This window comes from Chionomys nivalis, chromosome 5, assembly GCF_950005125.1.
Source record: "Chionomys nivalis chromosome 5, mChiNiv1.1, whole genome shotgun sequence".
Classification (NCBI taxonomy): domain Eukaryota; kingdom Metazoa; phylum Chordata; class Mammalia; order Rodentia; family Cricetidae; genus Chionomys; species Chionomys nivalis.
Window position 1 is genome coordinate 87,655,531 of NC_080090.1, and position 12,883 is coordinate 87,668,413.

At 38.8% G+C, this 12,883-nt stretch overlaps 1 protein-coding gene across 5 annotated transcripts in view; it reads left to right on the forward strand.

Moving 5' to 3' along the window:
- Positions 1 to 12,883, forward strand: part of Srgap2 (SLIT-ROBO Rho GTPase activating protein 2) — a 219,951-nt gene that overhangs the window by 103,290 nt on the left and 103,778 nt on the right. For all 5 annotated transcript variants that reach the window (XM_057769172.1, XM_057769170.1, XM_057769174.1 and 2 more), the window contains exon 4: positions 8,959 to 9,121. In XM_057769172.1, coding sequence (XP_057625155.1) covers positions 8,959 to 9,121 — 163 coding nt within the window. The remainder of the gene's footprint in view (positions 1 to 8,958; positions 9,122 to 12,883) is intronic.

Here is a 12,883-nt window from a genome sequence, read left to right on the forward strand (position 1 = left end):
GCCTGCCTTGCCTAGTGTGTGTAGGTACTTCCTGTAGATATCAAGCATGTCACTTAGGAAACAAGTAACATTGTGTCTATATCATCATTTTCAAAATCTTTCTTCTTGGAACTTGCTAACCTCTTTCTTTCCATGTTCCTTAGAAATTTGTTTAGCTCAGCATTTCTAGTCACTGTAAATATAAGAAGAAATCCACATAGTGGGACTATTTATTATTCAGATGCACAACAAAGTTGGTGGCTGTCAACTGTAGAGTGTCAGGAAGAAGATAGTGCAAAATATAGTAATTATGGGATGCCAGTGTGACCAGAACGCTAAACACTTCTAAGGATTGTCCTGAAAAGAGGTTCTCAGGGAATGGCTTCCAGAAGTTGAGGGAATTCTTTATTTACATGGAAATTAGGAAGTTTGTGTTCAAATACTGTCCTAGCTTTATCTCTCCTTCCAATTCCTGTGTGTGTGTTGTTGGTGGTGGTGTGCACCTTCATACATAAGTGTATGAAGGCCAGAGATCATTAGTGTTTTCCTTTATCCCTTGGTACCTGTTATTTTTTTTTTTTTTTTTTTTTTTTTTTTGGTTTTTCGAGACAGGGTTTCTCTGTGGTTTTTGGAGCCTGTCCTGGAACTAGCTCTTGTAGACCAGGCTGGACTCGAACTCACAGAGATCCACCTGCCCCTGCCTCCCAAGTGCTGGGATTAAAGGCGTGCGCCACCACCGCCCGGCTTTTGTTTTGTTTTTTTAAAGACAAGTTCTCTCACCTAGAACTTGACCTTTTGGCTAGACTAGCTGGCTAAACAAACTCCCAGAATCCTTTCTCTACCTGTCTTTTCTCCGATATTGGGGTTACAGATGTGCATCACCATCCTTGTGTGTGTTTGTGCGCGCGCACGCGCGTACATGTGTGTGTGTGTGTGTTGGGGATCTGAACTCAGGACCTTGCACTTGCACATCAAGTACTTCTTACCCAATTAGTCCTTTTCCCAGCACCTCTCCCCTCAATTCATTTTCTTTCTTCCTCCTTTCTCCCTCACTTCCGTCTTTGGAAAAAAATACTTTGAAGAGATTCTCAGATTCTTAAAAGGGGCTTGGGTATCTTACCATCTCTTTGAATTTAGGACATTGCCTTAGACTTCTAACCTGTATTATAAGCTGAAACACACGGGTGTACTCATACAAATAGATAAATATGCCAGCCATGGTTGTGCACAACTGTAATCCACATACTTGAGAAAGTGAAGCAGGGGAACATGAATTCTAAACTAGCCTGGACTACATAGTGAGACCCTGATTAAAGCAAACAGCTAGGAGAATGAAGCAAATCAACAAAAGAGCAGAAAAATACAAGACAATGTGCATTTATATTATTAACCAAGAACATCTCTTTCAAAAATAAAGAAAATTTTCTATATATAGTATATACTGATATCTTGTTTTTTGAAAAAAAAATTACTGAGTTATGTGTGTGTGTGGACATTGGATCCCTTGGAGCTGGAGTTACAGGTGGTTGTGAGCTGCCTGGCATGGGTACTGGGATCTAAATGTGGGTCCTTTACAAAGCAATACTCACTCTTAGTCACTGAGCCATCTTGCCAGCCCCAGGATGCTTTCTACTGACCACACTTGTTGTGTGGTATTTTGTTATTCTGCTCTACTGTTTTCTAGGTATTGGGGATTGGGGAAAAGAAAGCTAGTTTTAAGTTAATCATTATTTTAGCTATATTAGTGACTCCTCTTCCACTGACTGAAAAACATTCCTATAAGAACATTAGTTCTAAAGTGTTTTTTGCAGTGTGCAGAATTACCTGAAATGCTTATTTTAAAAGAATTCCTGGGCATTACTCCAGTCCACAGATTAAGCAAGCATCCAGGTGATTGATTCTGTTGCAAGGTCACTTAGAGAAACTGCTCTCTTAGGAACTTAGGAGCCTGGCTCTTGAAAGTTGCAGTTTACATGCTTGCTTAGAAATGGTCTATAGTAGGATTTAAATCCAGATTGAGAGTCTTCCATTTTAGAGTGACCCAGATCATCTACAGTGACTCCTGGATCTTACTGTGCTGTAACAGTTTTCTTTTTAAAATGTCTGTTATGGTTCTTATACAGCAGAAAACATTTTAACTAAAGCCACAGAATAGAGAATGAAGGAACTGAAAGGTCCTTTTACAGAGTGACCGGGTATGGCACAACCCTCTGGTAGGTGCCTAGAGCTAGTCCCAAATTAGAATGGGTGGGATTCAAAACTGTTTTCTCTTCACTTGCCTTTCATGTATAACCACATGCAGTGTGTCAACATGTTTTCTGGCGCCGCTAGTCACCAGCAGCTTTGCTCCCTCTGGGTTCATGGACCCTTGGTATTCCTGTTATGTGTTGTCTTAGAATAGCTCTGTGCTCTGGGGAGCCAAGCGTTGTCCATTAACTCTTTCAGTACTAGGTCTTTGTAGACACTAACTCCGGCTTTTTGACTGAAATATAGCCACCACCACAATAAGAAAATGGCTGCCAGTCAAGAGACCTGGGCCCTTGTCTTGTTCCACCACTATTTGGGTGACCTCAAGATCCCTGAGTATCATTTTTCTCCCATGGAAAATGATAGGTTTGGTTTAGACTCTACACCATCTTGAAAGTCTCTTCTACTCCTGAAATTGCATGATTCTATTTTTTGTACCCTCTGGCTTTTCTCTTTACACTTTAAACTTTTTCCCTTTCAAGTCTGGGCAAGGTTGGGTGCAACAGATTTACTGAACTTGGAATTTCCCTAGAACCAGGTGATATGTTAGTAGTAGCTAAACATATTCCTATTTAGTGCACTGACGTAGTCTAAATGTAGCAAACGTAATTGATAGTAATATTTAGGAGAAGACCTGAGAAGTTTGAGGTGTGTTTGTCTTTAGGAAAATTACAACTTTGTTGGTGCTGTTTTGTGAGTGCAAATTCATTGAGTGGGCTGTCAAGTAGTAATAACAGTTGTTAAAGTAATAAGTGATGGTGATACTGAATCATGGCTGGAGAATACTTCCTGTGAGTAAAGCTTTTACATGAACATCATTTTGATTTAATGTTAACAGGAGCCAGATGATTAGGCATTGGATCTGTTGTTTCCATTTATATTTTTAAACAGGAAAAGAAAATGTGAAGCCCGCAGTACATTTGTCATTTAAGATTACCTGGCTATCAAGTGACAGCTGAATCTGGGTCTTAGGGTGCTTTATACAAAATACTTCCTTGCTGGAATAGAGTCATTATTCATCCAAATTCCATAAGGAACTAAACTCAAAATCTGACCTACTAACCTGGAAACTGACTAGAACATTCTTATACTACCCAGCACTTTAAAGTTTCACTAATGAAGTATTAACTTGGCTATTAATATGTCTGGGTTTGGAGCACACAAGCTCATGGGGATACATATTCAGTCACTCAGCAGCTACTCAGAGAATAAACATGAGATACAACATATAAGAAGTAGTAATGTTATATAAGCTGCTCTGAGGACTGTATGGCTTTGTTCCATTTATCTTTGATTTCAAACTATTTTCCTCATTGTTATCATGAGTTGTATAAAGGGACTGTTTGTCCCAAGAGCATGTGTTTAGAAAAGGGGGGTACCCTCATGGATGCCCTTTTTTACTAATGGGTTGTTAGTACTTGACATATGTAACTCCTTCTGACTGGAAATTAGTAACTTACTGGCTATATATCAAATTTCTGTACTTGTGTCTGGTGCCTGGAAGATGTCTGCTCCTAAAGGGAGTGTTTGATGATTTGAAATAGTGTGTGAATTTCAGAATGATGCCATTCTATCTTGGTACTTGTAGGTATTTTTTTCTCTAGCGTGAATGACCAGCACTGAGCCAGGCAGTGTGTCTCAACCATCTTCCAAGGTTTTATTTATTTTAAAAATCTGCTAACACATCTGTGATTTTCTCTATGTAGTTGTCATTACTTACAAGGCTTCTGATGACATCTTAATTAACTAGAGAGGGAAAAACTAAAGATATAATTGTATAATTGTTCACAGATTTTCCTATATATAACATATGGATCCAACTGAAAATTCAATAGCAATGATTATAAACTTTTTCAGTTGAGAAGCCAAATGACTTTGTGTCTTTGGTCATTTCTCATATCTTTACTGTATCTTTTTCTTGCTATTTATTCTTCAGGCCTTTTGATGGGTCACTATATTTTTTGAGTCAGGGTAACATTGTATAGTTCTAGCTAGCCTGGAACTTGGCAGCAATTTTCCTGCCTCTACCCTCCAAATTCTAGGATTGTAATAATAAACTATGTATAGTATTGATCATTGATTATTTTAGTGTGCCTTGAGAGAGGTATGTTTAAAGTTCAAATGACAGAAATTGAGTTCATAGTTTATGTTCACCAGTATTTAGATCATAGCTATAGAATACAAGGAGAGTAGGGTAAAGAAGGGGAAGACTCCAGGTCTGTAGAAGTCATAAAGAAGGCTGTCAAAAGACAGACCTTCTAATTTAGTCAAATGAGGGTTTCTCAATGGGCTCTTCTATATATACACAAACAGCAAGACCAATATAAACAAGATGAGGGTTTCACCCACAAGGACAGTTTAGGAGGAAGAAGCCATGTTTTAGATCTAAGAAGTCCACAAATATGGATTGATATAAGAAACAAGAATGATGAACCTTTTTTAGCCCTAGTCCACAGAACAGGGTTTGGCACATTGTTAACTACTCATTTTTTGTTGAGTGAATGAATGAAATAAAAAGAGATTGGAAACTCAGAAAGAACCAGAAATAAGATGTCAGAAATCTAGGCAAGAGCTTGGGATGGCAGAGATTGGGTTTGGAGTAGACCTCCTGTTTGTTCTCAGGGTACCCACTGAACTGTCTTGAATGATGGGAAGAGCCTCCAGCTGTCTCCTCTCCCCTGAGGTCAATGTTCTGTGGAGTGGTTGAAGGGAAGGCAGAGTCTCGTTGGATCATATTTAGGACCTTGCTTAGTTCTGTTTTAACCCAAAAGAACTGTGGTCTCATATGCACTAAGTAAGTGGTTGCTAAACATTTAGCAAATGTGTAAGACACTATTGGTCCAGTTGTCTACTTCAAAGCAGATTCCTAGTTTGGAAGGAGGGAAAGGAAAGCATGCCTCTCCCAAGGTTATAGCTAAGCTCCATGGGAGTACTCCAGAGCTACAAGAATCCCATTTGCTCTAGCTCTTTCCCCAAATCTGATTAGAGGGGGCAGTTAGATTGTTTTAAGTAAGACACATAGACAGCTTATTGAATCCTTTCTATTCATCTGTCTAGGCAAGTATGTGGCTCTAACTTGAAATTTTGAAAGCTTCTTTCTTCACATAGTGTATATTGGTTTTGCTTTTGGTACTTCTCTGTTCCTGTCTCTGAGCTTTCCTACTCTGATCTCATTGTTGGCAGAGCTGAAGCCACAGCTGTGATAAATCCAGAGAAATGTGCCCACCCCCTGTCTGCCCGCTTGTCTTTGAAAGGTACCTTCAGGCTGCCACTGTACTACTGTGACACACAACCAGCAGCTACCATTATAGGCAGAATCTTTTAAGTCAGTTTCTGCCTTGGTGATTTGATTTTTAAATTCTCTCCTTTTTTAACACCTTCCCTAGCAAATCCAATCCATCCTCTGGCTTATTTGGGTCAGCAAGGGTCTGATTTTATGCACAGCGCTGTCAGACCACAAATCCGCTGCAGCTTTTCCTCTATCGAGGTTGCCTGTTTCTGTCAGCATCAGCAAAATGCATAATAAAGAAAATAAGCCAGAAAGGCTAATAACACTCATCTGAATAATATAATCTCTTTGACTGCTTCAGTTCATTTCATTTTAATCAAAGTGCCAGGAGGGAATTTAGTTTTGCATTTTTTTATTTATTTTACTTCTTGCATTCAGCTTCTTTCTTATCACTAGTTTGCTGTCAAACCATCACTAAATGAGTTCTTTTATCATGCATATACCTGTTTTTTTAATCTTTCTCATTGGATACTTAATAACATAAACTGAATGATGAATTTAACTCATTCAGAGTTTAGTCTGTCATTGCAGAACTGTTATCTAAAAGTGAGAAATTATATTCTTAGATGCATTGATAATTGCCAGCTTTTTAGAAATTGGCAGGTCTGAGAGGGATTCTGCTATGGGGCTTTGGAAGTTGCTGGTGCTTCTGGGATTCTGGGCTCCCTTTGAATTCTTTGTCAACCTCAGCACCCAGTGCCCACTGAGGAACACAGGACTATTGTTCTACCTTGTCTCTTTGGGAAACTATAGTGGAGTACTGAAGTCTGCTTCCCTTTTGGTATATCTTTCATGTCTTCCCAGACACTTACAGCTGGTGGTTAATTGCCTGTCACCGTCTTATTCCAACTGTGATTTGCTAAGGGTTATGCACTTTTAGCAGGCTGCTTTCTTGGCTGTGGCCCAGTGCCTGTTGAGGAACATGTTGGAAATGGATAAAAGCTAAGTCTTCATTTGTTTGGAAATGAAAATAATAATATTTCTCACATTTGCATAGTGTTTTGTGTTGCTAAAGTTCTCTTGCATCCGCCATCTCAGCTGATCTACAACAGCCTTGAGAAAGGGCAAATAATAGATTGTGGACAAGGAGGAAACCTCAGTACAGCCATGCGGAAGCTCAAGCCATCCACTAACACCAAACTTAGGCTCTGCAGAGCCACAAATGTAGACGTTGTTAATTAACTGCCATTGCCGACTGGAGGAGCTTCTGGGAACTAGGCAGTGATCTATTGAAGATCTTTCAGGAGCTCAATGGGGCACTGTCCATTTTGTAGATGAGCTGGTAGAAAATTGATGGGACACGTGGTGATGTTGTATGTCAGTTTATTGAAACAACCATAGGAAATATGAGGGGTGTGGTAATATATAATGTAGAGATTTTATGATCATGGAGCTGTTTTTTTCCTTGACCATCTTAGAAATCCTTCTAGCCATCTGTTTTGGTTTTTTTTTCCATCTGTTGTTAAGTGTTTGAGCATCCATAGATTTAATCTGTATTGAGGAAGAAAAACTGGGCTTGTGTCTTCAAATTAATGTTCATGATTCAGTTCCATGGGTTTATCTTGTCCAGTATGTTTGTAGGATAATCCCTTCTGTAGGTGCACACTGGCTTATGACTTTCTGGGTTTCCTTTCTTTTGATTAGTCATCTCTTCTGCAACACAGTGTGGTATTTTCTTGATCTTCCTGAATTTTTTTTTAAATAAGAAAAATACTTTTGGATATTTTGTCTACTTTTTAGGGATTAATATTTAAAGAGGTTCACAGCTGTGTTCAGTACATTCCTAAGGGATGCATACCCCTTTCTTTAGATGTCCTGGCATTATACAGCCTGAGACTGGGGGTGGGGGTAAAGAACAGGGAAAGCAGAGACACTGTACTAACAAATGCTAGATGGAAAAGATATAAAGACAAATTTTAATCTCCTAACCAAATGAAGTTCCCTCAGTTTTATCGACTCCAAATCAAAGAAGCCTGCAAAACTACTAGAGCAGGAAGCCATCCAGCAGAGCCTTCCTGTGCTCCCTTCCAGTAGAGCTTCCTGCTCTGTAGGGCCTTGCTATACCGCTATGAAAAAAATGCCTCGTTGACTTGCTTATTTTCCAAACTGAAGTGTGTTGCAGCTCACTTTTTGACTACTTGTGGGATTTAAACAGCAATGTAAAGGGCTCTGTAAATGAATCCTACTTCTCTTTTCTCTCCTAAAAGAAACCCAACTTCAAGGTGTATAGCTATCTATCTGTTCAGATTAGTACTGCAGACAGAGCAGGTAATTGATATGCTTTGGGAATCACGTTTTCATTTGAGTAAAGACTTAGAACTTTATGGCTCTACCAAAGCATGAATGATAGGAATACATATACTCAAATACAGTTGTTTTCTTAATTATATGGGGCTTGAGATAATGGCGTAGTCAGTGCTGTCCAAAACAACCCTCTTTATATGTGTAAATGGAACTAGAGAGTCTTCTGTGAATTTTTTCATGGCAGATATCTTCAATGTTGTTTCTATGGAATCCTATTGTGGGCAAACTTGTAGAGGTTTTAGTCTGTAGTATTCCATAGATTTTGTCTCTGATAAGGTAATTTTTTTTTTTTTTTTTTTTTTTTTTTTTTGGAGTTTTCGAGACAGGATTTCTCCATAGCTTTTGGTTCCTGTGCTGGAACTAGCTCTTGTAGACCAGGCTGGCCTCGAACTCACAGAGATCCGCCTGCCTCTGCCTCCCGAGTGCTGGGATTAAAGGCGTGGGCCACCACCGCCCGGCTGATAAGATAATTTTTAAAATTATTTTTAATTATGTGTATGTGTACATGTGTGGGTTTATATACGAGTGCAGGTGCCCATGGATGTGGGAAGAGAGACCCAATCCCCTGGAGTCCGAATTAGGAGTGGTTGTGAGCTACCTGTTGTGGGCCGTAGGAACTGAACCCAGGTCTTCCATATGAGCAGCCAGTCCCTTAACCACTGAGCCATCCCTCCAGCCCTCTGATAGATAAACTCTTTAACTTTGATGACCAGATGACCTAACTCTAAGATGTGTACTGTGGAGAGACAGTCTGATGCATTCTAGTCAGACAATACAGAACTGTGGACTCTGACTTCCCCTTGCTCTTTATGATGTGAGAGAATGGCAATTCCTATGAGCTTCAGTTTTCTAATTATTAAAATGAATTGGCCTATACCCCTTAAGGCTCATTCCTACAGCGACTCTCTTCCTCCAGCTAAGCTCAACCTCCTGTAGCTGGGGTACAGAAAGTACAAAAATATGTGTGCCTGGGGCAGGGAGCATTTCCCATTCAAATCATAGCAGTAGGCTTTAAGGAAGATAGCTTTGTTTCTGCTTCTGCTTTGATTACTGTGATTTTTGTGATATGTCCTATCATCATAGCTGCTGGCCCTGCTTGCTTACTAACACTTAATTTTTTTTCTTCTGTTTCTCTGCAGGAAAGACCAGAATGTCCTCTCTCCAGTAAACTGCTGGAACCTCCTCTTAAACCAGGTGAAGCGGGAGAGCAGGGATCATACCACCCTGAGTGACATCTACTTGAATAATATAATTCCTCGATTTGTTCAAGTCAGCGAGGACTCAGGAAGACTCTTTAAAAAGGTATATGGATATATGTCCCTAGTCACAAAGGTTCTTGGCTGGAGCAGTGGCACGGCTTTGTAAATAAGAGAAAAAATATTTTCTTTCACGTAGCAGGTTTTCCACTGACCATTCTATACCACATAGTCTTAAAGAAAAAGAATATTTGAATGGCAAACGTTTTAACCTTCTAAGCTGAAATGATAATCCTGGGAAGACACAGTCGTGGATCAGCACCATTAGCCATAAGCTTTATGTACTAATACTGTTCTGGGAGCTTCCTTTGTGCTTTGCAAAACTCTTGGGACCTAGCGATCTTTAGTGTTGTGTCATGTTTTCCTCATCTAGTTCCCTTACCAATTCCTATATGTTTATATTTTGAATTTAGTTTTCTTTCTAACTTCTGTCTTAGCCAGTTGGACTCCAGGATTTGGTTATTCTCAGCATGGACACTTTACTGCTTTCTGAAACTTGATTGTTACTTAATTTATTGCATATAGATTGAGAAATTTAACCAAAGAAAAGCTGAAAATAATTGTCATAAACTTAAGACCTTTTTGTCAAATACCCTTTTTCCTATTAGTACTGGAACTAGCCTCTTGGGAACTCAGGAACCCCCCTTTCTTAAGCTCTCAGTGGAGTCATTCTTTCATTAGACTTGGTTATAAATGCTAGCAGAGACCCTGAATACTGTACAAAGTAGTAGTCTTAATCAGTGATGTATTGCTGTGAAAAGATACCATGACCACAGCAGCTTTTATAAAAGAAAGTATTTAATTGGAGCTTGCTTATAGTTTCAGAGATTTAGTTCATTTTCATCTGGTAAGGAGCATGCTGCCCCACAGGCAGATATGGTGCTGGAGAAGTAGCTGAGAGGCCTACATCCAAATCCACAGACAGCAAGAAAATAAAGAGTCTAGGACTGACTTGGTCTTTTAAAACCATGAAGCCCACCCCCAATGACATACTTTCTACAAAAAGGCCAAATCTACTCCAACAATCTGCTCAAGTAGTGCCACTCCCTAATGACCAAGCATGAAAATCTATGAGCTTCTGGGAGCCATTCTTATTCAAACCATCACATATACCATGTCTGACATTCCCCAGAGAATGTCATAGGGAGATTATAGATTATATACAGCTATTTACTTGCTGACTTCTAGATGACAACATCCAGTATTAAGATTAGAGGCTAAGTGAGAAAATAGTTTAATAATCAGAATTGTCATTGATGTGGTTATAGCTCTTAATCAATTTCCTAGTTTTTAACATTGGACAGTGTTTCAGATTTGATTAGACTTGGAAGTAGTACAGGATTTCTTCCATTTCTACTGTCCTGAACAAAAGACTGAGTACTATTCTGTATTTAACTGCATCTGTGAAGAGGCAGTCTCTGTGTTTAGAGGTGGAGTATTGAGGGTATAACATCTGAAAAAGAGGGAACGGTAACTCCTGTCAACACTCACTGACAGTCCTCTAGAAAGAAAAATCCTTCCATTAATAACATTACTAACCAGGACCTCAAGGTTGACCTCTGTAAGCTGTGTTCTTACATTGATGATGTAAAGAAAAATTCTCAAGATTGTTTATGATACTTCATAGAACAGTGGTTCTCAACATTCCTAATGTTGCACCCTTTTAATATAGTTCCTCATGTTGTGGTGATCCTAACCATAAAATTATTTTCATTGTTACTTTATAACTGTAATTTTGCTACTGTTAGGAATTGTATTGTAAATATCTATATTTTCTGATGGTCTTAAATGACCCCTGTGAAAGGTCATTCAACCCTGGGTTGAGAACCACTGTCATACAAGAAAAACAAACATATGATAAGTTTGTAGCTTAGTACATTTCCACAAACAGAATACACCTATGTAACCAGCTCCCTGATCAGGAATCAAAACATTTCAGTATTCCAAAAGACTTTTATCTTCCTTTCCCAATTCCGGATGCCCTAGGAGCAGCCACAGCACTTATTTCTAATAGCAAACGTTGGTTGTGCATAGATTCATATTTTGTATGAATAGAATCATGCAGTATTATAGACTTGACCTGGTTTCTCTCGTTATTGTCTTTAAGCATATTAAAATTATAATTGTATAAATGCAGATCATAAGACTGTTTCTTGGTTGTTGTAACCTGGTTTCAATATATTATTACTAATTAGAGATATAAATAGGATTATGGAATGGTCAGTGTTTATTATTCTAAAATCTCATTTCTCTTCCTTTTGGGGTCCCAGTGAATGCAAAGAACTCTACAAAGTTGTCTAATAGATAAGAAAAGACTCATTCTTTTTGAATTGGGTGAGAGCCGTTCTGCTTTCTAGTTCTAGGCAAAAACACATTCTTCAACCAGTTTTCTGCTATCTTGTGTAGAGTCTATTGCACCTGAAGAATTAGACCTCCACTGATAAAGATAGAAATCAGATAAGAGACCATCTTTTTTGTTTTATGATGCTTTGTGCTTCATAAAAGATGAATAAGATCAGAGATCTTATCCAAGGGACCTTTCTCATGCTGGATCTGCTGCTAACTTTGAGAAACTGAGCTCAAGACCTGAACTTGATTATATGCTTCAGTTCCCTAAAGATAGAAACAACACCCCCCTCCCCAGAAAAAAAACCAATTTGGGTTATAGATCTTCATGGTACCTCCGTCCTACACTATAGATTTCTTCTGAAAGGTTGTAGACCCGAGATAAAGACAAATACAAGTGGAGTATGAGTATAGAGCGAGCTGACTTATGCAGTAGAAAGGCCACATTTATTGAGGAAAGACGCATCATTTCAGAGGCTCTTATAGTGACCAGCAACCAAGACATAGCACAGTGGAATCGTAGCAGAGATAGTGTCTTTTGTTTTACCAGTAAATTTGTATTAGCAAAAAATAAAATCAATGAAATTTGTATCCAGTAGCAAAAATAAAATCAAATTCTTCACAGACACTGGCTTCAGTAAAGGTACTTTTATTTCTGATTTTACTGAGGATGGCTATGTTTTAATGCTAGTCTATAAAGCGTAGTGATAAAGAAAAAATCATTTATATATACCGAGTGTTATGTTAAACATTTTCACATATCACCTTTAATCCTTACAATGTATTTGTAGTTATTATTATTATCTCTTTATAAAAGAGGAAAGTAAGGCTTGAAGACAGTAAGCAAAGATGCATTGAGGCTGGTATTTTATTCCTATCATCTGGGTCTAGAGCTCCTGCTTTCATCGACATGTCCTCTCAGGAAGCTGTAGCTGTGGCGTGCAAGGAAGAGGCCTTTCTCTTTGCCATTGGATCTAGAAAGTCATCTAGAAAGTAGGACGAACATTTTCTTTTGTACACAAACCTCCCCAAAACATTAACTCTGTTGTTACTTTGACGTGATGTGGGCTAGAAGTTCAGAGTTGTCATGAAATAGGCAGCATGTTTTTTTCCCCATGTATAGATTTGCTAGGAAGAAGGGAAACAAAGGCTCATTAAATATGAGGTACAGAGAAGAATCAGGCTCATAGCTAATTCAACTGGTTTGGGTTGTCAATTTTTCTACACAATTGGCCCCTCTATGCTGCTAAACCTTCTTAAGGATACTCCCTGCTGACCCTCTGGTTTGTGGTTATACCTACTGGGGCATACTATATATTTTGCATGAAGCTGTGTTGGAGATTCCTTTATGCTAAATATAACATCTGGAAAGTAACCTCCTGTCCACAGCTAAGAAACAGACCCACTTTGTCTAGGATTCTAGGGAAACTTGAATCTATTTGGTGCTCCTGACATCTCCTCA